Here is a 26,343-nt window from a genome sequence, read left to right on the forward strand (position 1 = left end):
ATGACAGAGGAGGGAGGAGAGGGTGTGGATTAAGAAAGGCCTTTAATCAGCAAACACAAGTTTGGACTATCCCCTCCTCCTGGTTGGACATCGTTCAATTAAACAAACCTTGGGTTTTGTGACACTCAACAAGAGGGAAAATCGAGTTGGAAAATAACTAAGTGGAATAGAGTGAAGGAAAATATGAACAGGGAAATAAAACAGAAGAAGAAGGAAAGAATGAAAAGGAGAAAATATGGAATTTTAAATGATCTGTAAATGGAAGGAAGAAGAAGAACCCCCTCCCCGTTCCCCTTCACTTACAAAGTCTTCTCAAGTTGTTCTGATCCAGCTCCACCTTCTCCGGATGCTCCACCGGTCCTTCTGTGGAAATGATTAAAGATTAACAAAAATTACAAGATGTGAAATTCTATTGTTTTTTTGTTAATGAAGATTTATTTTATCTTTTAACGAAAAATCTAAACACAACAAACATGGGGGAAGAGACATGGAACCTCCATTTTGTATTAAATAAATTATAATTTTCATCGATTCATGAAGGAAATTTCCCAACATTGTCCTTACACTTCCCTCTCATGTAGTAAAATGGAGTGATCGCTAATTCGTTTTCTCCACAAGATAGAATGAATCTTTCCTTCTTCACTGGAATTAAACATCACATGATTCCAGGAACAAGTGAATGATTCAAGAAACATGTGAATGATTCAAGGTACATGTGAATGATTCAAGAAACATGCGAATTATTCAAGAAACATGTGAATGATTCAATGTGCATGTAATTGATTCAAGGTACATGTGAATGATTCAAGGAACATGCGAATTATTCAAGGTACATGTGAATGATTCAAGAAACATGTGAATGATTCAAGAAACATGTGAATGATTCAAGGTACATGTGAATGATTCAAGAAACATGCGAATTATTCAAGGTACATGTGAATGATTCAAGAAACATGTGAATGATTCAAGAAACATGTGAATGATTCAAGGTACATGTGAATGATTCAATGTGCATGTAATTGATTCAAGGTACATGTGAATGATTCAAGGAACATGCGAATTATTCAAGGTACATGTGAATGATTCAATGTGCATGTAATTGATTCAAGGTACATGTGAATGATTCAAGAAACATGTGAATGGTTCAAGGTACATGTGAATGATTCAAGAAACATGTGAATGATTCAAGAAACATGTGAATGATTCAATGTGCATGCAATTGATTCAAGGTACATGTGAATGATTCAAGGAACATGTGAATTATTCCAGGTACATGTCAATGATTGAAGCAACATGCGAATTATTCAATATGCATGTGAATGATTTTAGGAACATGTGAATGATTTATGTTGATGTGAGATCGTTCTTGGTGAAATTAATCTGTTGATCGCTCCGTGATAGGTCAGTGCACCTGTGAAAAAATTATAGATTGAAAAATTCCATTTACCAACTCAGTATTTTTAGCTCACCTGGACTTTAGTGCTGTGAGCTTATGCGATCGAGGATTGTCCATAGGTAAGTGAGTGAGTGAGGGAGTGAGGGAGGGAGGGATTGAGGGAGGGAGGGATTGAGTCTGTAAACACTTGAGTCATTATCGCTTGAACCAAACACATGATGTTGATGAAAGTTGGACATGAGCTTCATATCTGATGCCGAATGAAGGTGAATTAATCACATCAAAATCTGCGCTCAATAAGGGGAACTACGGGGGTTTGACCCACAAAATAGGTATTTGATCTTCTCCGAAACTACACACACAATTTTGAAAAACTTGATCACAACCTTCATCACCCATGATGTACCAAAGTTTGTTCACAGCATTAAACATATCAGAGTCGGAGAGGGTCCGTGGGGGGTTGAGCGACTGTTGCTCCTGATCCAGGTGAGCTTCAGGACCCGCGGTCCTATTTTATTTTTTAAGTTTCCCTGGATTCACCCAATGGTTGATCGATCAAAATGGAAATGACTGAATTATTTTGTCCAGCCTTTCATAATGTTCATTGATCAGTTGTTTTTATCATGACAATGAATAAATTATTTGAAGATGGAAGTGAGAACAACTCATTCACCTGACATGTTTCCACGTGACGCATCACTGTGTAATCAGTGTGTGTGTTTCCTGTACAACACCTGGAAATATTGACCAAAGGTTTCTGCTTCGTTTGTGATGTTCCGTGAACACTTCACTGAACAGAATTCATTTTAACAACTTTTACACAAGGATCCTCCACTTTTACAAACTTTTACAATTACAGTTCATGAGAAGAATAAAACAATGAATGAATGAATGATCAGTAACATCGACTTGGATGTTAAGTTTTGCACAAACACCAAGTTCATTTTCTGATTCCTCACAATCTCCTCATTCACCTGTAAACTGTTTGTTCTCGGCACAAAAGGAGATTTCTCTCCCTCACTGGCCGATCCCCCTACAATCCCGGATCACAACTTTGTGGATTTCATGTTATGAATTTTATAATTTATGAAAAATGATTTAAATTCTGTTAGTCTTGTATTTCTGGTCCATAATGTTTCTTTATCATAACAAAATTAACTAGAACGGCACCTGGTATAGCACATACCTCCACCAGGCTGAACAGTTTATGTTTTGTGTCCCCTAAAAGACCGGATCTGGATCCAGACCTGGACCAAAGTCGAATCGGCTTGTTATTGTCGCACCCAACCAACTCATTCACCAAGTTTTGTCATAACTCATTCACAACTTTTTGAAATATCGTGTGACGCAGGATATCGTTTTTGGCCCCAACTCTCCATGATGTGGAATCAGTTAAAAATTCTGTTCCGGATCTGGATTCGGATGTTCCCCAAATCGGATGAATTCGTCCTCGTCACACACCCAACCTATCCACAAAATTCCGTCCGATTCCATCCACAATTATTTGAGATATCCTGCTCACAGACAAACAAACAAGACAGAGACAGACACATAAACAAGGGTGAAAATACAACCTCCATCCACCTTCAGAGGCAGAGGGAATACGTGGAATGTAAGAAAGTTATTTCCTGGAAATTTATATTTCCGGAGTGGAACATATTTTAGTTCCTCATTCACGTCATCACCGATTTTTCCAATCACAATACTTTGATTTCCTGAATCCCTGGTGGAATTCCAACCTATAGGAAAGGAAAAAATTTTAACGAGATTTTAGGTGGGACAAACAGCAAAAGAAAATCAAAATGGCCTCCAAATCAAGCTACAGACGGTGTATCCTCCATCATTCAAAATCATTACTTGAAAAACCTGAGACTTCATAGAACATGATACTCCACGCAGTGTTCAAGTCTTTACTTCACTTTTAATAATATAAACAATTTAAAGATAATTTTTAAAATCTGGAAGTTTAACACAACTACACTGTACCCAACACGACCACACTGTACCCAACACGACTACACTGTACTAACATGACTACACTGCACTATCACGACGACACTGTACTATCACGACTACACTGTACTAGCACGACTACACTGTACTAGCACGACTACACTATACTAACACGACTACACTATACTAACACGACTACACTGTACTATCACGACGACACTGTACTATCACGACGACACTGTACTATCACGACTACACTGTACTATCACGACTACACTGTACTAGCACTACACTGTACTAGCACGACTACACTATACTAACACGACTATACTGTACCCAACACGACTACACTGTACCAACACGACTCCACTGTACTAACACGACTCCACTGCACTAGCATGGCTACACTGTACCAGCATGACTACACTGTACTAACACGACGATGAGTCACAGTTGAGGAGATGGAGGCTTTATTGATCACCATAGAACACGGCGTCAATCGACATCTTACAGAAGCATATCGGTGGCCTCTTCTTCACCCTCTCACGTGCAACTCCCTCTCATCATCATCCTTATCATCATCATCATCATCATCATCGATATTGATCTTTGCATGGCTGATGACCCCATGATGATCATGTCCATGGATGGGTTTCACAAACTACACTTATGCAGTACTGAGCCTACACTATTTATTTATTTGGCATTGTGGGCGGTGTACTTTGAATGTGTCTGTTCTTGTTTAACTATTTGGTCAAAAGATAAAAACATCTTCATCTATCTATAATTCCGGTAATCTCTGTGTGTATGTTTGTATGTCTGTATGTATGTCTGTGACCGCTGTTTCTCGACAACCACGGGTCCGATATACTTTAAACTTGCCAGGTATATTGCTGGGGACCCGAGGATGTGCCTTTTCAAGGTTTCATATTAATCGGACAAGTACTTACCGAGCTATGTCCAAAAAACGATTCAACCAATCAGAGAGCAGCGAGTTATCGCGTGTGCCGAACGTGGCGAACACACTCTGCCTCGGACGGCACATTTGAGAGCGTATTCATTTATTTCACGTTGGCAAACTATGTTGCCGCTATGTTGGCGTTAAACTATGTTTTAAAACTAATTTAAACCATTTCATGTAAATAGAGGGGGGGGATTGTCACTGTACTCGCAAGCCGTTCGCCGTTCGCTTTGGCGTTGCGAATGGACCAAAACATTTCATGGACCAAACCATTTCATGTAAAGCGTTCGCCGTTCGCTTTGGCGTTGCGAATGGACCAAAACATTTCATGGACCAAACCATTTCATGTAAATAGAGGGGGGGGGGGATTGTCACCGTACTCGCACCCACGTACCCACGTACCCACGTACGGGCATTGCACCCACGTACGGGCATGCCCTAGTCTATCTATAATTCCATTAATCTCTGTGTGTGTGTTTGTATGTTTGTATGTTTGTATGTTTGTATGTTTGTCTGTGACCGCTGTTTCTCGACAACCACGGGTCCGATATACTTGAAACTTGCCAGGTATATTGCTGGGGACCCGAGGATGTGCCTTTTCAAGGTTTGAAATTAATCGGACAAGTAGTTACCGAGCTATGGCGATTTAGCCGTTCGCCGTTCGCTTTGGCGTTGCGAATGGACCAAACCATTTCATGTAAATAGAGGGGGGGGGGGGGGGGTTCTGTGGTCGTTGCGAATGGACCAAACCATTTCATGTAAATAGAGGGGGGGGATTGTCACTGTACTCGCAAGCCGTTCGCCGTTCGCTTTGGCGTTGCGAATGGACCAAAACATTTCATGGACCAAACCATTTCATGTAAATAGAGGGGGGGGATTGTCACCGTACTCGCACCCACGTACCCACGTACGGGCATTGCACCCACGTACGGGCATGCCCTAGTAAACATAAAACAAGAAAATTTCACATCTTGTAGTTTTTGTTCTTCTCTAATAATTTCCACAGAGGGGCTGGTGGAGCATCTGGAGAAGGTGGAGCTGGATCAGAACAACTTGATAAATCTTTGGAAGTGAAGGGAAACGGAAACAGGGTTCTTCTTCCTCGCTCCATTTACAGATTATTTAAAATTCCATATTTCCTCCTTTTCATTCTTTTCTTTTTCTTCCATTTTATTTCTCTCTTAAGAGAACGGCTTCGGGGTCACGACCAAAATAAATCTCTTGTTCGATGTCGACATATATCATGGTTCTTGGAGGTATTATGAAGGTGATTTGTGTTATCGTGTTCAAGTGTATAATTAATTAAATTTGAATAAAGGGTTAAAGGTGTATAAATAAATTTATTCAGGCTTTTACCGCCGTTTTACCCAGTGTCTATTACATCACCCCATCTAACACGTTACATTAGTTATTCATACCTGTTGTTTGTGTGATTTGTAACCCATTTCCTCCATTATTGATCCCTCTCCTCTCTTAGATCTCCGACCATCTCTAATATATCGAGGATGAATCCCCTCTTACAGTCACTCCTTCTAATCAAACTCCCAAAATCTCTACTTAATATAAATATCCAGTCATTTATCTGATTTGCGGAACTGCTTTCCGGGGATGATTCAATCTAACTTTCCTTCCAGGGACTTCACGTTCCTGTTACACCAACACATCATGTCGTCTCCCATCACTATGTGTAAATATTTCTGCCCTTGTGAACCCCACCTCTCCCAAGCCCCGTGGTTTCAGATATTTCCTCCCCTCCCATCTTTAGTTTTCTCCTGTTTGTTGGATACCTTGCTTGTTGCATCTACCTGTTGTGTACACCTGTTTCCCCACTGAAACCATGTTTGCTTTTTACCCTCTGTAACCTCACTCATCCTGATCCATGATGTGGTACACAATAAAAACATTATCATTTGTTCATTTTCTAGAATTTTTACCTCCGCCACCAAAGGTGGATGTAGGTTATGTTTTTACCCCTGTCTGTCTGTTTGTCTGTCTGTCCGTTTGTGAACAAAATATCTCAATAAAGTTGTGAACGGATTCGGACGAAATTTGGCAGAGATGTACCGTATTTGACATCGACAAAATGTTTTTATATTTTGGTGAAGATGCGGATTCGGATCTGGCTTGTAGAATTTTTTAAGTGATTCTTCAGTCTTCACCATTGGGAGATAAGACGAAAAATGATACACAGCAGAATATCTCAAAAAGTTGTGGACGGATTTGGAGGAATCTTGGTGGACCGGTTGGGTGTCTGACAAGGACAAACATATTCGATTTTGGTGAAGATCTGAATATGAATTCGGATATGATAATTATTTATTTTTTCAGTGATTCTTCACCATTGAGTGATGGGCTAAATTCAGCCTATAGCAGGATATCTCTAAACGTTATGGACGGATTTGGATGAAACTTGTTGGACAGGTTGTGTGTGTGAGAAGGAAGAATCGATTCAATTCCGGTGGAAGAATCGATTCAATTTTGTTGAAGATCCGGATCCGGATCCAGATCGTCGAATTTTGAAAGTGATGCTTCGCCATTGGGAGATACGATATATCGCAGGATATCTCAAAAGTTGTGGATGGATGATTTTGATTAAATGCGATTCTGTATTGTGATTTTCTGGTCTACTCTGGGATACAAATTGTAAACTGTTCACCTGGCGGAGGAATTGCTCTCCAATGAGTGCCGTTCTCTCTCTTCCCGTTTCTCTTCCATATTTGTGCCACGTTTTGTGTTCCCTTAATATTTTTTGATGAAATGTCCAGTTTGTGTCACTCACTCTGTATCTTCTCCAGGAAGTTCTTATTGAGCGTGATGAGCCCGTCCAAATTCTTCTCCTCCTTCGAGAAGTCCAGAACTGGGAGCGGTGTCCTCTTCACGGATTTAAAGTCTGACATGGTCGTGAGCCTTGGAATAAAAAGGAAAAACATCAGTTTTAGAAATTATTGGAGGAGAGAATATTGTTAAAATAATAAATTTTTACATAACAAAACAGGTTATCTGTAAAAGAGTTGTAAATAATTAAAAATAGAAAATAGATCGAGTGAATTTGTGGAATAATTTGTATTTTTATTCAGAAGTCTCGATTCCAGAGGAGCCTAATCGAGAATGAAGTAAACAGGCAGAAAAAAAACGATGAACAGGATGGAAAGAGAGTGTCGGTGAGGGTTGGAGAGAATGAGGTGTGCTTTGGGGAAAGAATAAATCAATGATGAATGACATGCTGAAAGATGAGATGAAGAGCACGAGGCAAGAAGCAGACTTGGTGAGTCAGTTGGTCCTGGACTCGGCTTCCTGACAGGAGATGGACACAACAAAGGACAAGTTCCGAAGTGATGGGATAGAAAACCATCTGTCTGCAGAGACAAGACCTTGGTGAGAATAATCCAACAAGGTGTTTGCGGCAGGACATGGGACAACACAATTCTCAGAAGTAATGTTTGTTACCATCTGTTGGTGTTCCCATCTGAGGTCCTCGGACAAGACGCAGAGAAGCCAGGTTCAAATGTTATAAACCATGTCTTTGTCCATTGTCCATCAATCTCCTTGTAATTCATGTATCCAGGTTCAAATGTTGTAAACCATGTCCAATGTCCATCAATCTCTTTGTAATTCATGTTGATATACACTATCTATTGAAGCACTTGTCATGTACTGTTAGACAGTGTATTGCGTTCCATGCATGGATAACACTTGCATACCTATGATTCCATATGTAAGAAATTGTTTATTTTCTCTGACTTTGCAACGTTTGCTGGGTGAGATGTTCATTGTGAAAGTTGATGAGTGTAAAGATAACAAGCATTCTTGGGGAAAAATGGCATGGGTATAGAAAAGGCCCCTCTATATCATATGTGCCATGTGGCAAACTATAGAAAAGAAGGGACATTCAAAAAAATCTCGTGTGCATGCTGGAGTACCCTTGTGTTCTTAGGAGGAACCAAGTAATGCTCTCGAAAAGTTCATGTAAAGGGGCACCCTACATCTGGCAAATAAAATACATTCACTTCTTCATGCAGCTGTATCAATCAAATTGGCACCCATTAATATTTCAAAATACATATATTTTAATATTCACCTTACATGAATTTCCCCGAGCAACGCTGGGTACTTCAGCTTGTGTTTTATATTTTGAACACTGTAGAAAACAAATCCCCTTGTTGGCACTTCCAAAAACCTCCAGTTTAACAGTATTTGGAGAAACGCAAATTTCCACTATATTGACCAATCAAATTTGACGCTCACACTTTCAACCTTGGAAAATATCGAGATTCAGACAAAGAAATGTAGATCGTGCTTGGAAACGCAAACCAAGAGTTGAAAAGACCCTTCCATGCCCTTTTCTCAAGACAGTGTGGGGTAAGGTGTTTTATGAATTATCTTCAGAAATGGTTTGGAAGGGAATGAGGAATAATTAGAAAGAGCAGTTGAAGAAGAAGGTGAGCAGAAATAATAGAGGGACATGGAGAGACTAAGGTGAGCATAGATCATGGAGAAAAGAAGGTGAGCAGAGATCATGGACAGACATTGAGAGAAGGTGAGCAGAGATCATGGAGAGAAGAAGGTGAGCAGAGATCATGGACAGACATTGAGAGAAAAGGTGAGCAGAGATCATGGAGGGACATGGAGGGAAGAAGGTGAGCACAGATCACAGATGGACATGGAGAGAAGAAGGTGAGCAGGGTCAAAAACATCAGGATGTGCTGATAACGTGTCGGATACCAATGCAGTTTCACCTTTTTAGCAGGTCCTTGGAAGCCTGAAAAGGAAGAAAACAAAGAATGAGATCCAGATATTTGAATGAATGAATGTTTGTTTTTATTTATTTATTAAATATGAGAGAGTTCACAGAACACGATACCCCACACAGTGTTCATTTACGTTCTTCAATTTTAATAAAAAGATGATTTTAAAGATCGTCATTAAAAATATCCAGGTGTTTAGTGTTCCTGAGGCAATATTGATCACCATAGACACTGCATTATGACGGCATTGAGTCACAGTTTAAGAGATGGAGGCTTCGCGTGCATGGGGTAATAAACCAAAGATGTTTTCAATTTGAAAAGGAAAAGATAAATTTGATTTTAATTTTGAAACAGTACTTCACTTCCCTTTGGTGAAAACACGCGATAAGGTAAATCTGTAACCCGAACAGTATTCACATGAACAACATTGAATTGTTCAGGAACAAATTATGTGAAGTAGTTGTTTGACCATAATTCATTCTAATGTTCTCCAGGTGGATACACACAGGCAACTTTGACTACCTGGATAAACATGGCACTGGATAAACCAAAATAATCGCGATGATCCAGCACATGATGAGAGCCATGATGTCATGGTACCTGGAGGTCCACATGAGCATCCCTTGGATAAAATCCTTGGATGAAATGATTGAAACCCTCAACAGTGACCAGGTAGTCGTGCTGTATCACTGCTTTGGAGACCATGACATGAACTCACTCTCATCCCAAACCTTCATTGTGATAAAACCTAAATCTCACTTCATGATGACATAAACACACCTGGAAATGCATTCACTCACCTTTCTAGTCAATTTATTTAATCATTTTTGAACCGTTGTATCGTATACTGCACCTTTACCATTGACCGTGACATGAAACAAGGCCTCAACTAAAAGCTTATATACACAAATAATTAAGTTCAGCACCCCCCCGTTTTTTTACAACCTCGCACATTACAAGTTTGTTGTCGTCAAAACAGTGCAATATACCCATGATATTGCTATATTTTCTGGAGAAGTGATATTATGGTCACATAAAAACATAACAATCATGCCGTTTTCAATATTTTATTCTGAATAATTTAAGGTGAAATTTTTTGGGAATTTTAGGCATATTTTCACCTCAATGTAAGTATGGAGCTATAGGTCCATCACGGACAGTGTGGATGACGTTTATGTTTTCTAACGTACAGTCATTGTTCTGAGAAGACCTCTAGCGATCTTTGCGTCAATAACGTGTGTAGGACCCACGTGATCGGATCACTGACTCAACCCTACGTCTCATAGACCCTGTAAGCCGTCGTATGCGTTGCTGTGGCAGGTTGTTCCATTCCCGATGTAATGCACGTTCCAATTCATCCCTTAGAATATATGCCAATGTATACATATACACAAAGAATATATATTAGGGGGTGCTTAACTTAATTCTTTGTGTAGGGGTGCTTAACTTAATTCTTTGTGTATACTTGAATAGTGACAGACTCCCCCGAAACAATATATTTTAAACAGTAAAACTTTTGCAATACGCTTACGATAAACCACACCTGCAGAAAGGAAATGGCCTCCAGATCCTGGAGTGCTGTGTCCATTGCGGATTTTCCTTGACGTAGATCCTCCATCTGCTGCTCCAGTTTCTCCCTCTGCTTCCCAAGAAGAGAAAGCTTCTCCATTTTCCTCTTGTTTATTTCACTCTTCATCAGATCCACAGATTCATTCACAAATTGGCACACCAACCTCCGCTTCTCCTCCAAACTGTCCTCAGCATCTCTGCTGGAGTACTGGGAGGAATAATTGTTTGAATTATTCCAAAATCAAGAAGAGACTGAGAAAATGTAGAATCTAACAAAAGGTACAATGGATTATGGCTGATAGGATCAGATCACTGGTACCAGGAGTAAATTTTGAAGGTAAAATGAAGTGGGCACTCTCATCTACAAAGCAAAGGGTTTTAACTTTTATTTGAATAAATACCCACTCTTTCTGTGACTAAAATATGGTCAGAGAGGTAATAATGGACAGTTGAGAGAACAGGAAGAAGGATGTTGAGCCATAGCCTGACAGTGACAGGAGTGCTTGGCTGAACTCAACACTTGTTTTTATCTATATATATTGTTGCGGAGATGAGGACTGTATTTTTTTGATTGTGTGCTGTACTATTATTATTATTGTGTATTCTGCGTCCCCCTACCTCCGGAGCTGTGTAAAGGTGAAAGGGCATCCCATAATTAGTCCACAAGCATACACGTCAGCCAAGTAATAGAATACCCCTGTTGATAGTTATCTCTTATTCTGTGTTTTAGAGTAAGGCTGTGTCTCCCATTAATTGAAATACTCCATTGCACCAGTGAAAGAGATAGATTCCCTTCAATCCCACTCCCAACACTTCCATTCCCCCCTTTTCGTCAATTGCAATTCGCATTGCCAACTGCATGTTGGGCGGTTTTCCCTTCGTCCGCCATTGACCACGAGGCAGGGTTGGGGAAGAAAGGCGGGTCCCCACCTCGTCAGAGAGGGGAGGAGTGAGCCAGCCCCACTCGACAAACCATGGACAAGGGGTTTGGCTTGAGAGGGCGGGGAGAGGACGTTTGGGGGAGGTTCGAAAAGGTTGAGGGGCGGGGCCTATATAACCCACGGCGGGGTGTTCCCCGAGAGATGCACTTTGAGTTGAGACAAGGAGGGACGAGAAAGAGCTGGGTCATCAGAGCAAGAGCGCGTAAGGAGGAGAGAACCCGTCACGCCAGACCCCCCACCAGCGCGTCGGCTCCACCAAGCAGCTCCGACCCGTGATCCCGCGCACACGACAGGCCCGGTGGCATCAGCGGCCGTCGAGGTCCAGCCCGACGTCCCGTGCGCTTTCAAGCTCCAGCCAGCTCCGTGCCGTCCTCCCCCTCCAGCCACACACCTCCTGCCAGCAATCCACTCTGCAATTCCCCGCGTGAGTCAGTGTCTTTGTTTGTTCTGTCTTTATTTTCTATTTTTTTTTTTTTTTTTTTTTTTTTTTTTTTTTGTATACAAGATCGAGGCTCGTGAAAGAGCTAACATTAATCACACAAAAAGACAAACCGACACACAAAACACAAAAAACAAGGGGAGCGGTAGACAAGATGGGGAAGGACACAAAAGAGAGGGGGAAGGACACAAACACAACATTTGAGAGCAGGGACATCGGGAGGACTTGGGGGGAGGTGGCTGAGGATTAAAACATATGAACACTGCAAGGACTCTGGGGTGAATTACCGGGGGTAGAAAAGATCAAGGTTTTCGATGGGGGAAGATAAGAGATGGTGGTGAACAGCTGTTTTAAAGACCTGGAGGGAGGAGTGGGATTGAAGGGAGTGGGGGAGTTTGTTCCAGAGGCGGGAGAAAAGGGGAATGAAAGAGTGAAGGTGAGCAGAGAGCCTAGACTTTGGCAGTTTAACCAGAAGAGGGTTGCAGGCAGATCTTGTGCGACCTGAAGGAATATTGGGGGGACAGAGCACAGATAGAGCTGGGGGAGCAAGGCCGGAGAGGAGTCGGTAGAAGACAGAAAGACCACCAACCTGCCTGCGGTGAGTGAGTGAAAGGCCCTCGGCGTTGACTACATCGCAGGAGATTCCAATGATTCTGAAAGCTTTGGCCTCAACAGCGTGAAGCCGAGCAAGGTGTGAGGCAGGAGCACCAGCCCAGAGGGGGGAACAGTATTCCATTGAGCTGCGGATGAAAGCCTTGTATGTGGTGAGGAGCTCAGGTGTGCCAAGGAAGGACTTCGCACGACGGAGGATGCCCAGTCGGCGACTGGCTTTGGAGGCCAGCTTGGAAATGTGGTTTTCCCAAGAAAGATCATGGCAGATAGTGAGACCCAAAAGCTTGAGCGACAGAACTTCTTGGAGAGGATTGTTGAGAAAGTAGATGGGAGGGTTGTCCAGTCGGTCCTTTCGGAGAGACATTGTAAGAGTGTGAGATTTGTCAGGATTGAAAGACATGTTCCACTTGTTTGACCAGTCTGTGATTTTGTCCAGGTCTGCAGAGAGTGAGGAGGCTACAGACTGCCGATCTGAGGGATGAGGAATGGAGCGACAGAGAGTAGAGTCGTCAGCAAAGAGATAGAGAGGATTTTCAAGAGAGTCAGAGAGATCATTGATGAAGACCAGAAAAAGCACAGGGCCCAGAACACTACCTTGGGGAACTCCAGCCTGAACAGGAAGAGGAGATGAGAGAAACCCATTCAGGGCCACACGTTGACTACGACCAGAGAGGAAGTCCGCCAGCCATGCGTGGAGATTTCCATGGATACCAAAGGAGGAGAGTTTGGAGAGCAGAGCAGGGTGCCAGACCGTATCGAAGGCACGTGAAATGTCAAGGGAGACAGCTCTAATTTCCTGTTTGGCGTTGAGGACCTCCATCCATTGTTGAGAAAGCAGAAGCAGCATGTCCAGAGTAGTGACCAGGTCTGAAACCAAATTGATGATCAGAGATCAAGCCATTGGAGAAGAGGAAAGATTTAATATCTGAAGCAATGATGGATTCCATGACTTTGCTGATAATTGGGAGAAGGCTGATTGGTCTGTAGTTGCTGGGATCTGTTTTTGCACCTTTTTTGTGCAAAGCGGTGATGTTGGCTGATTTCCAAGCAGATGGCAGATGACCTTGAGCAAAAGAGAGGGTGAAGAGAACAGAAAGAGGGAGTGAAAGTGCAGAAGAACATGATTTTAGGACCCGTGGGCTGATGCCGTCAGGAGCAGTTGCAGAATCAGAGTCGAGGGTTGCCAGAAACTTTTCCACCTTGTCAGGAGGAAAGGACACAGAGTCCAGGAGCAGCTGGGTACGACTGGGTATGGTGGGTACAGAGAGGGATGGGTTTGGGACACAAGATTTAGAGGCAAACACAGAGTTGAGGCATTCAGCTTTTTCACGTGCGGAGTCAGCCGTTAAGCCGTTTGAGGTGAGGGAGGGGATGGAGGGGGAACAAACACCAGAAACAGATTTGACCAGACGCCACCAGGATTTGGAAGAGGGAGACAGATAAGAGAGTTCGGTCTTGAGAATGGTGAGATATTGTTTCCTGGCTCTCCTGAGGGTGGACACACACTTGTTTCGGGCTTTGTGAAAGGAAATGAGATTTCCTTCCATTGGATTTGCTTTCCAGGAGACGAAAGCAAGTTGTTTCAGGGCAACAGCCTCACCACAAGATTCCGTGTACCATGGACGGGAGGAAGGGTATGACAACTGAAGACGAGATGGTATAAATCTGTGCATGCGAGAGAGCAATTTACTTTGAAAGAATTCCCAGGATGAGTTGATGTCAGAGGCGGTAGAGATGGGAGACCAGTCCAGATGATTGATGGCTGCTTGAAGACCGTGCCAGTTGGCCTGAGTGAAATGCCAGACTCGTCGACGCTGAGGAGGCTCTCTGAGAATGGTCAGAGAGATGTCCACTTTGACAAGCACATGATCAGATGAGCCGATTGGAGCAGAAGAAGAGCAGCAGACATTTTCAGGGAAGTTTGTCATAACCAAATCCAGAAGAGAAGATGCTCCGTTGACTGAGATCCGGGTCAGGAAATTGACAGATTGTGTCAGTCCCAGTGAGTCGCAGAAGTCCTTTGCTGAAGAGCCATGGCTGGTGAGAGAGGTACCCACACCCAGCCAACTGGCATGGTGACAATTGAAATCACCACATATGAGGAAGAGAGAGTTGGGATGGGTAGATAGAAGTTGGTCCATATTATCAGACAGTGAGATGCAGATGGAGTCATCGCTGATTGGTGGACGGTACAACACACATATGAACAAAAGGTGGGAGCGAAGGGGAAGCCGTAGCCAAAGGTATTCCTGGGGGTGAGGTGGAGAGAGGGCAGTGGAGGGCGAGTGAGGAAGAGTTTTTTATAAAGATAGCAACCCCACCTCCAGGACGAGGCTCAGGTCTATCATACCGGAGGAGGGAGTAACCTGGGAGAGATACCAAGGCATCAGAGACATCATGAAGGAGGAAAGTTTCTGTTAAGCAGATCACATCTGGTTTGTCAGAAGCAACCTGTATGGAGAGGTCAGTCAAGTTTGAGCGAAGGCCCCGGATGTTTGAGGTCCATACCGTTAATGAAGAGGAAGGGGGAGCATCGGGTCCAGAACAGGGGGGGGGGAGGGGTAGGGTAAGATGTGGAAGAGGAGGAAGAGGTAGGGAGAGCTGTTGAAGGTGTGTCAGAGATTTCAGAATAGCTTGGAGAAAGGGAAGAATGGGGCGGACAAAAGGTTTGATGGAGATTGGGTGAGGCACAGTGAGGTGTTATTTGAGGAGGGGGAAGAGCAAGGCAGAAGGTTTGGGGAGATGAAGGTGAAAGTTGGAAGGAGGAAGAAGCAGGGAGGATGCTTTGAGGAGGAGGTGTGAGAGGGGAGTCTAGGAGGGGAGGAGCGAGGGAGAGTCTCGGAGGGGAGGGGTGTGGGGGGAGTTTAGGAGGGAGGGGAGGGAAGGGGCAAGGGGGGAGATTTGAAAGGGATGGGTGATGGGGAGGATTTGGAGGGGAGGGGTGAGATTGGATTTTGAAAAGTGTACGATTCATGGGAAACGAACATTTTTTGCAAAATGAGTTTGAGACCTTCGAGTCAAAAATACGTTTGAGGACACTGGAGGAGGGATGGAGTTCTGGATAGTTTAGGGAATGTAGAAAGGAGGAACTGTAAGAGATGGTATTATATATTTTTTTTGGAATGAATAGATTTGGTGAGCAAGACGAAAGCATCCTTTTGTAGGAAAAGAAGAAAAGGGTGTTATAATATATGAGAGAAAATAGTTGTTCAGGGGAGAGATTATACATTTCTAACCGCGTGATCGCGAACGAAGAACGAACGAACAAAAAGAACAAATAAACGAATAAGACCTGGGAAGGAAATCGTTTTTTTGGGGGGTTTTTTTTTTTTTTGTGAGTACAGATATTAAACAAGGAGGTGCGGGGTGAACGACTGGGACGAAACAGTGAACGAAAATAATTTCAGCGCATTCGACGAATCGCTGAGAGAAAAACAAACCACAAGGTCGGATACGGTACGGTAGTCCAAGCCTACGAGTACTAGGCTGCAGAATACTCGATACCATTAACCGACGATTGTGTATACATGTACGAAAAATTAGCACCGAAAATTTTCCAAAAGATACGCTATAGGTACATACACCGAAGGATAGATACAGTCTCGACAAAAACACGATTGAGAAATATCACTTAGCTTCGAAAGCGTGAGCGCATGGAGCAGCTTCGAAAAGACGTGACCTCGCCGTGATCTCGCGAGACTTCCATTCTCCTGGAAGAACGCGAATTGCAACGCGAGTCCTGGGTTAATTAAGTCTGTATAAGCTAATAATTTTCACTGTGTCACCTGCGTCTTATGTGTTGTAAATAAACCTTGATTGCTCCTTTTTGCTTGTGTAAATAATAAATCCCATTACTCGTCTGTACGTCTTCTCGTTTTATTCCTTCTTCTTCTTCACATCGATGTCGCCTTAGTCTTTTCCCTCATTGAGCAGCTGCGGTGCGATCCGGCCAACGTTTGGTTGGAATCAGGTGAGTCGGGGATCCTGTTAGGTCCCGGTAATACACCACCGCTCAGTCAATATAACATCTGTCCGCGACCCGTAACAATTGGTGTCTGGGAGTGAGATTCGGGGCCCGAACCAAATTTTTAAAAACATCAAAAAAAAAAATTTGGTCAAAATTTGGAGCGGCCGAAATTTGTTTTGTTTTACAAAACCTGAACTTTGAAATCGCGCCATGGCTGGTCAAGGCGACGGGATGCCGGTGGGAGAGATAGAGGGGTTAGGAATAACCCAGGACCAAATGGAGGGGAGCAATGAGGAGGCGGTTGAGGAGGTATCAGGCACACAAAATGGCGCCCTCGCGCACATGGTTATTGGGGCGCCAAATCTAGCCGCGCCCGTGACCGTAGCAGCACCGATGAATTTGGACCTCTTTATGATACAAATAAGGGCACTCATGGTCCAGACAAGTGAAGACCTGAGGAATGACTTGGGGAACCGGATGGATGCTCAGGGTGAGCGATTGGAGGGCCAAATGGGGGTAATGGGAAGCCAAATGGGGGTAATGAGGGATGAAGCGAGGGGTACCGGTGAGGGATTAAAACATGGGTTAACGGGGGTGGAAAATAGAATGGCTGCCCAGGAGAATCAGTTAGAGGGGGTGAAAAATGGGTTAATGGGGTTAGAAAATAGGATGGAGGACAAATTGCGGGAGATAGGGGAGTAATCCACCCGAGAAAGTAAACAAATGGGAGAGCAGATAGAGGAGGTAAAAATCGGGTTAGAAACCAAATTGGATGCTCAGAGGGATGAATTGGGACAGATGAGGGTGGCATCTACAAAGGAGATGGAGGAGATGAAAGAGGAGATACGACGAGGTGTGAGTGAGGAGGTTTCGGGGCTACGCGAGGAGGTAAAGCGAGGTGAGAAGCGTATGGAGAAAGAGGTGAGAAATAATACGGCGAAGTTACAAGGGGGAATAGAAGATCTGACGGAGGAGGTGGAACAGCTGACGGAGGGACAAAGAACTAGTGGAGCAGGTTCAAAAGAACACTGCAATAATCGGGGGGTTAAAAGCGACACAAAAGGACATAAAAAATGAATTAATAGCGACACAGAGGCAATGTCAGATGGTACGTGAGGAACTGACAATGAGGGTGGACGAGGTGACAGAGATAATGGAGACAAAGGACCGGCAGGTGAGGATGCACATAGAGACGGTCACAGTAGCCTTAGAGGACGAACTTGAGGAGACGCACCGAGAAATAAAAGAGGTTAAACAAAAATTAGAGGAAGTGTAAGAAGAGGTGAGTGAAATTAAGAAGAGACGGACAGAAACTAAAAGAGAAATCCAGGAGGAGGTGATGGAATATGTGCAAGGTCGGTGCTCAACTCATAATGTGATGCTCACTAACCAAATAAAAAGTTTGCAGGTGGCAGAGGAGGTGCGACGACGAGGTACGGAGGTGAGTGGCAATGTATATGATGTGAGGAAAGCTTCAGTCGGCTTGGGGATTGGTTTGGATCCGGGTGTTCGTGAGAGGCCGTTGGTGAAGTGTGCGACAGGTCTGGTGTGCGAAAAAAGAGGTGTGCGAGAATATCCAACCATGGGGTGTGTGAGGAAAAAGTGCGCGCCGACCAGTGAGTGTGCCGTCAAGAGTGAGTTGGTCGAAGCGCGTGTGCGAGGGGGTACATGGAAGCGCGGTGTGGTGAGTGTTACGGAGGAAGTAACGAGAGAGTGTACACCTGTGGTGAGTGTTACAGAGGATGTAACGAGGAAGTGTACGCCTGTGGTGAGTGTTACAGAGGATGTAACGAGGAAGTGTACGCCTGTGGTGAGTGTTACAGAGGATGTAACGGGAGAGTGTGCACGAGAAAGGTGTGTAATGGACGGGTGCATGAGGAAAGAGTGTGCCGTCGAGAGTAAGGGTGAGTGCGCTGTCAAGAATGGAGGTGAGAGTAGTGAGAGTGGAACGGAGCGTGAGTTGGTTGTGGCAGGTGAGCGAGGATGCACACCTGGAATGGTAGAGCGTGTGTGGGAATGCACACTTGAGTTGGTCGTGAGGCACGTGGTTGGGTGTGCGGGTGAGAGCACACCTGTGATTGTCACAAAGGTGACCGAGAAAGGGGCGCGAAGAGGTGTGTTGGTGAGGTGTGCGAGCGACGAATGTGTGCCAAGGTGTTCGGTGGTCAGGTGTGTGACCAAGTCGGTGAGCGGAGTGAGTGTACCGAGGTGTGTAAGGAGGGGTGCGAGGAGCATGGGAACAGCTGGAGGTATGAGCAAGAAAGGGGTAGCGTATGCATGTAAGCATGCAGGTGAAGCATCGACGGTAACCGGGTTAGAGGTTAGAATGACTTATAGCCGAATCGGGCCCTCGGTGCGCGTCGGGCAGCTTCGCGTGCCGCGAGAACCAGCGGGGATCCGAGCCACGGCGGGTTCGAAAGGACCGCCGTACGCGATCCACGCTGTGCCTCGCTTGGAATGGCCGCGTCCGGGCTCCACTAGGCGGAGCGGGCAGCCCGATAGGAAGGGTCGTCATGGCGACCACTTTCTATTGAGACGTGCCGGCAGGTCGAGATCGGGACATTGGATGGCTCCACGCCGAGGTGGTGCATGGGATCTCGGCCCGGGTAAGCCCCCGTCCCTGCCCCGAATGCGGGACGTATCCAGCCGCTGGCACAAAACGACCCGCGTTCATTGCTCGGCTGTACGAAGCCGAGCTTTGGAAGGGAATTGGCGCACCGAGAGGATGTAATAAGTAGACGGGTGATGAGTTTAGTGGTTTGGCCCCGAAATTAGAAAAAAAAGCAAAATTTGATGATTGGTACGGTGATTGGCAGATGATTGGCAAAATTTTTGATTGGCTGAAATTTGGTGTGCCAAATTGATAGTAGGACCTCCCCGATGTGGTGGGATGGGCAATCCACCATCCCTCACAAGTGGGGCAAATGCGCTATAGATTATGGGGTGTATGGCAGTGAAAACTAGCCCGGGTGGGTTAGGATATTGTGTGTAGGGATCTAGCGAAGATGACATTAGGTAACGTTAAGATTAGTTAGTGACTGATACCTGTAGTGGGGACGCAGGTAGATTAGTAGGGATGATAATGACGTGGGAGCGCAATAGTTTAAAGGGACGACTGGGAAGCGCAAGTTTCAGAGGGGAGTAGTTAACTGAGATGATGCCGTGTGTGTGAGGATTGAACAGGTGTGATTGAACAGGTGTGATTGCACAGGTGTGCAACTGAACAGGTGTGTGGAGCAGTGTATGAGTGAGTGATGGTGATGTGTGTTGTGTTGACCAACTGGTCCAGGAAGAGGAGGAGGGTGCAGGTGGCACCAGGTATGATTGCACAGGTGTGCAACGACAGGTGAATGGAGGACAGGTGTATGGAATAAATGGTATGGAGTATTGGAATGGATGGTCGTGGAGTGAGTATGGTGGAAATTGTGGAGTGGAGTGGATGGTGCGAAGGTGTGAATGGGGGAAGAGTGGACCCCCATCACGAATACCCGGGGCGGGTAGTGTAAGTGTTAGGTAGAGGGTATAGGTAAATTGTGGTTGGATATTGGCATCTGTGGTGCGGGTGACAGAATGGTATTTGGATGGGTGCATTAGTGTTGTGGAAATGGCTGGGCGTGTAGCCTGTTAGTGTGTGTAGTGGGTTTGGGCACTCCACCACTGTGAGGATGTCGGCCAGGTGAGGCCGCAGGTGGGCTCTGGGAGCCGGTAGTAGTTGTTGTGGATGGGGCCCGAGGATCCGGAGGACGGACACGGGTATCCCAGTGCCAGAGGGCACCAAGGGGTGACAGAGCCAGGAGAGGGCCTTCCCCAGTTAGTTAGGTTAGGGTGAGGAGCTAGGTAAGCTCGGGTGGCAACTGCAGTGGTGGAGGTGTGCAGGTGGGTAGACCTGCTGGGAGAGCTACACGTCGCAGCCCAGAAATTGTGCGAGGGCACCGGGAGATGAATCGGGGGAGTGAGACCCCAAATTGAGAAGCACCACAGTTTGGTCAATGGGAATTGGTTTTTAGAACCCATAGTGTAAGTTGGCCGATGGATTGGCAGGGAGAGACCCCGGGTAGTGTAAAGTGTGTTAATGTCATGTAGAAAGTAGTTAGGATTGGAGTCTCCTCGCACCATCTACATCCACTCACCTGAGGTGACAGGTACGCCACACCATGCCATGTTTTAATTATTTTTTATGATGCAAATGTTTGGAATGTGAGACGCATCATGACGTGGGTGTGACATTGTGCTTTGTGTTCCATCTCTTCCTCCTTATGAGGATTGATGATAAATTTGGTGATGGCAAATTTTGGATAGAGGGATTGTGGAGACGAATTTGGTATAGGGGAAATATGGGGAAGACGTGACGGTAGTGACGAATTTGTAAATTGTTTGTAAATACTGGGTAAGGGGCAAGGGTGGAGTAGGTGACAGGTGGGGTGACGAACGCTAGGGACGAACTTTCTCAGCTCGCTCCCATGCGCACCTCACCTTGCATTACCTTTGTTGATGTGTACCCTTGTGACCTTACCCCTTGCTAACGCTGCATCTCTGTCTTCCTTCCCCGACCCACGGATCGTGCTCTCTGGGCACTGAGGGGGAGCGTGCGGGAGTCTGCCATTGTGTGCCCGAATCCCCGCAACTAGCTGCCTGCATCGATGCACCACTTTATGGACCACGTTGTTGTGGCCGCGCACCACCATATGGACCACAGTACTGTGGCCAAGCACCACTTATGGACCACAAGTTTTGTGGCATGGCCCCTCTGCTGGGACCGGCCACGATGGCCCAAGATATTGCTTGCGGACCTCGGTGAGGTGGCACCAAGCCATACAGGTGAACCACTCAAAGTCGGCCCCTGTTGGCCATAAAGAAAAAGATGGACGCGTTGTGTGCCTTTTTATCTTTGCAAATAGGCAGCAAGCAAGAAGAGCAAGAAAGACAACATCAGGAAGAACATCGGCCAGCAGAGCAGGAGCTGAGAAGAGATTCATCAATTTGTTATTATTGAAATGTGATGACATGTGTGAAATGAGCACTGGATGGTGCTTTTCATGCTGATTGTGTTGATTGGTGCTTTATGGTGCTTTGGTGTTTATTGGTGCTGGTGCGTCGATGCAGTGCATGCTGTCTCCATCCTCCCTCCCACAGGATTTTCTTTTTGTTTCCCAAAAGAAATCACAGGTCCTGGGCTGCGTTTTGTAAATAGCCAAAATAGTGTAACTTGTAAATAATGCTCCCCACCATTCATGTTTAGTTTGAGAATTAATTCCGCAATTCAGTTATCCTGTGAGCGTGAATCTGTTAGGTAGGGTGCAACGTAATAGCGGGACATATTTATTTGTGTTTTAAAAACTGTCACACTCAGGGTCAGATTAATTGTAGAGGGAATTACACCTGAGTGTCACACTAAGTTAAAGTTTTGTCGGCCCGAGACGTGCCGTGAGGAATTAGGGTGCTGTGTTACGGTTTTTAGAACCTTCACTTTGTCAATTTAGTAGTAAATTTCCTATGTACATTTCGGCTTAATTGGCTGTTAATTGTTTGCGCCTTAGTTAGTCCATCGCATCACGTAGCAAATAATAGGCTTCCCTCAATAGTTATCTCATTATTATATGTCTCAGGTAAGGCTCTGTGTCCACGAGTTAATCTTGCGTTGCATCAAATGAAATAAGGTAGAATCCCCTTTCAATTGCCCCAAAACACCAGTACCAACTGCATTGCCTCCATTGCCAACTGCATTACCTCCATTACCAACTGCATTCACCGCCATTGCCATGTGCTCTAACTCGGGGAAGAAGGGCGTGGCCCGCCCATCGTCATCAAGAGGAGGAGTCAGCCCGCCACGATCAACCAACCGAGAATGAGTGGGTTTGGCTTGAGAGGGCGGAGAGATAACGATCAAGAGGTTTGTGAAGATTTGAGGGTGTGGCCTATATAACCCGTTGCGAGGAGCCCCCACCTGAGTTCTGAGGGAGGTGCGCTGGACGAGACGAGTGAGGAGAGTCCCGAGGGAGAGAAGCCGCACAAGTGTTCCGTGTGTTTGAAGGTCTTTGTTCTTCAACTTTAAATAGACACAGACTAATTCACACGGGAGAGAAACCGTACAAGAGTTCCATGGGTGTTGAAGGAGCTTCGAGGACGCAGGAGGCGGAGACGTGCAGAGGATCCGGAGCGTGCTCGCCATACCAACCAACACCGACGGCAACTGCCGGAACCAACCTCCAACAAACAAGGGCGTGCACGAAAACCGCGACGTAGTGCCGCGATCCTCGGACCTCCAGCCCTGCTGCTTGCACGGACCTGAACCTCATCCAGCCCTGTGGTCCCACCTTCTCTTCCAGCCATTCGTTCCTGCCTTCATTCCCCATTCGTGTGAGTCTGGCTGTCGTCTGTCCTTTGCGTTGTCTGGGCTATAAGTAAGCTTGTTATAAGGATTGCACTGTCTTCTTCTTCTTCTGTAAATTACTTTCGTTTCTTTCCTTCTCCTTTGGTTTCTTTGGTTGTGTAAATAATAATAATAAATACCTGTTCCTCCTTCACTTTGGTTTTCATTCACATCCGATCGCTTTAGTGATTTCCCAATTGAGTTCCTGTGGTGCGATTTCGGCCAAAGCTCCGCAATCGGGTTAGTCATTGTTAACGGCCCACCCCGCAGTTCGCTCACTCGGCGCAACCAATCAAATTACACTGCGGCACGGGCGGGGGTGTTTCCTTGCGTCCCGGAAGGCGTTGGTACTTAGGTCATAGGACGGATAGGCCTAATACCCTACCCAGCGCTGACCAGGCGTGACGTCATACCCTCAGGATCGGCGACGGCCAGTATAAAGGACAAGGGGTTAACCCCCCCTTGGCAAGGGGAGCACCATCGTCCCAGATCCGTAACAATATAAATATACAGACTTGGTATTTAATATGGATTTTTTTTTTTTTCTTGACTTGGGTTTACTTTCTGAACTCGGTATATCAATCTGGTGAGTTTCTTTTACGCTTCGGTGATTTATTTGTTAAAAGAACCAGTGTCACTGATTGTCTGTCGCAGTAAGAAGTCAATAACAGGATTATATCACAGGTGGTGTGACAAAATGTATGGACAGGTACATTTGACGATTGGCTTCACAATCAGGTATATAACGGTTGTTGCGTTCTGTATTAGTGGAAAACAACCGCTGCAAATCTACAAAAGTTATTGCCGCTTCCCCTGGAGATGGTCCGTCAACTCGACAATGCTGTTTGTCATTTAGTGGTGGCTTTACGAAATTCCGGCATGAAACAGCACGCTATTGCTCGGGAGTATGGCATCACTCAAGGTCAGGTGTCAAAGATCCTGAAACGAAATGCTCAGAGGGGTATCTTAGTCCAATACCGAGGTCAGGACGTCCCCGCAGAACCACAAGGAGGGATGATCGCCAGCTGCACTGGTTAGTCCGCAATGGCCATACCAAGTCAGCTAATCGGCTTAGGGCTGAGTGGCAGCAACTGACAAATGTGCCTGTATCCAGAAGGCTAGTCAACCAACAACTGGTTCAAGCAGGCTATCGTGCCAGGTGTACCCTGAGAAAGCCACGTCTGACCAGACAACACCGCCAGCCCCGACTGTAGTGGGCCAGAGAGCACCGCCAATGGCAGCCAGGACACTGGAATCACGTGATCTTCAGTGACGAGTCTAGATTTCTGGTCTATCGTCAATATGGCCGCATCTGAGTGCGCAGACAAGTGCATGAAGCTGACAACGAAGATTGTATAGTGCCAAGAGACCAAGCTGGATGTGGTGGGGTGACCGTTTGGGCTGCTTCGTCAATGCCAAGAGCCGTCGTCAATCTTCACTTTCTTCCTTATCCTCCTCTCCAACACCCTTTCCAATACCTTCATTCCATGCTCCATTAACTTTATCGCTCGGTACGAGCCACACTCCAGAGGGTCACCTTTCCCCTTGTATAGAGGGACGAGGGTACTCTGTTCCCAATCCACTGGAATGCGGCCTTCTTTCACCACCAGATTACAGATCTCTGTCATTCTCTTCACACCCCAATTTCCTGCTGCCTTCAACATATCTCCCACAACTCCCGTCGGCCCTCCCGCTTTTCTACTCTTCATTGCTTTTATCGCTTCCTCAACTTCCTTCTCAGTTATCTTCTCTGCCGGTCCTAAAACTGGGTTACTCTCTATGTTGCCATCCCATTCATTCTCTGTATTCAACAGCATTTCCATATATCTTTTCCATCTTCCTTTAATTCCACCTGGGTCCACAACGATTTGTCCCACTTCATCCTTCAAGCAACTCATCACCATCACATCACACCTCTCTTTCGCTATCTGCTTTGCAATCCTGAATACTGCTCTCTGACCCTCTTCCGAATCCAAGCGTTCTCCGAACATTTTCCGACATGCCTCCTGCGCCTTTGCTACCTCTTTCTTTGCAGCCTTATAACTTTCATGCTCTGCTGTTTCTGCTCCCGTACCCTTCGCCTTCTGCCACTCCTTGAACTTCTTCCTCTTCTCGTCAATCCTCTTTCCAACTTCATCATCCCACGACCATGTTTCTGAGTGCCTCGGTGGTCCTTTTGTCCATCCACATACCTCACCAACGGCTCCCAACAGACGAGCTTTCATTGACATCCAGCCACTTTCAAGCTCAACCACATGATCGTCTACCCTACTCAGCCTCTCTTTTAATGCCTCCCTTAGTCACCTCTTTAAACCTCCACACCTTCATTCTCGGTTGGTACTTCACCCGCCGAGCTCTCCTCGCACCTTTCACCCTTATGTCACAGACAACCAAGTGGTGCTGTGAAACAGCCTCCTCCCCCGGGATCACCTTTGTGTCCTGGAGGTGCCCCCTATCTCGCCTACGCACCATCAGGTAGTCAACGGTTGTCGTCGACCCACCTGACGTGTATGTAACAAGCTTATTATCCTCTTTCTGGAACTGAGTATTACAAATCAACAAATCAGCTCCATCAGCAAACTCCAAAATCCTTTCATCACCTTCTCCATTTCTCACACCATATCCATAACCCCCATGAACTCCCTCAAAACCATCCACACTCCTTCCAACATGTCCATTTAGGTCTCCTCCTACCACAACAACTTCCTCATCTTTCACGTTTCCCATCAGCTTCTTTATCACACACCAGAACTTGTCCTTCTCTTCATCGCTCTGACCAACCTGCGGAGCATATCCCGAGATGACGTTCACCAAGAGCTTTCCAATCATCATTTTCACCATCATCAACCTATCACTCACTCTAGTCACACTCACCACACTGTCTACAAACTCCTCAGAAAACATGACACCAACACCATTCACGCCCTCCAGGCACCCTTGCCACACAAACTTGTATTTCTGTCCCTGCCTACCCTTCACCATTCTCACACCACTTCCCCTCCATCTCGTCTCTTGCACACAACATATGTCCACTCTTCTTCTGACCAATACTTCCAACACTTCTCCTGATCTCCCTGTCATTGTCCCTACATTCCATATCCCAAACCTCAGAAACCGATCTCCACTTCGGGTTGTACCCTGCCCATATGTAGTTGTAATTGTCATGGTTCTCTTTTTGAGGCAATGTTTTTATGGCCGGATGCCCTTCCTGACGCCAACCCTATTAGTCACCTCTTACGACACGCAGGGATACGGTGTATCTATTCGAATCCATGGTACACACTGGGAAAGCTCACAAATACTAAGAAATAACTATACGACAAATGAGGCTACGTGTTGCTTGTGTGACTGAGGAGGCAATTTTAAACCTTTATTATACCAACTGTTACC

The 26,343-nt window shown here is 45.5% G+C and overlaps 2 protein-coding genes across 5 annotated transcripts in view; both read right to left on the reverse strand.

Moving 5' to 3' along the window:
• LOC137418230 (E3 ubiquitin/ISG15 ligase TRIM25-like) overlaps positions 1–26,343 on the reverse strand; it is a 1,962,167-nt gene that overhangs the window by 781,653 nt on the left and 1,154,171 nt on the right. The window lies entirely within an intron of this gene.
• The window catches only part of LOC137418310 (E3 ubiquitin/ISG15 ligase TRIM25-like), a 237,000-nt gene that overhangs the window by 9,565 nt on the left and 201,092 nt on the right, over positions 1–26,343 (reverse strand). Inside the window, exons 5-8 of the mRNA XM_078770842.1 lie at positions 10,599–10,832; positions 9,047–9,069; positions 7,090–7,217; positions 304–363 (exon numbers count right to left, since the gene is read on the reverse strand). Coding sequence (XP_078626968.1) covers positions 304–363; positions 7,090–7,217; positions 9,047–9,069; positions 10,599–10,832 — 445 coding nt within the window. The remainder of the gene's footprint in view (positions 1–303; positions 364–7,089; positions 7,218–9,046; positions 9,070–10,598; positions 10,833–26,343) is intronic.

This window comes from Myxine glutinosa, chromosome 1 (assembly GCF_964187855.1).
Source record: "Myxine glutinosa chromosome 1, kmMyxGlut1.1, whole genome shotgun sequence".
NCBI classification, from domain to species: Eukaryota; Metazoa; Chordata; class Myxini; order Myxiniformes; family Myxinidae; genus Myxine; species Myxine glutinosa.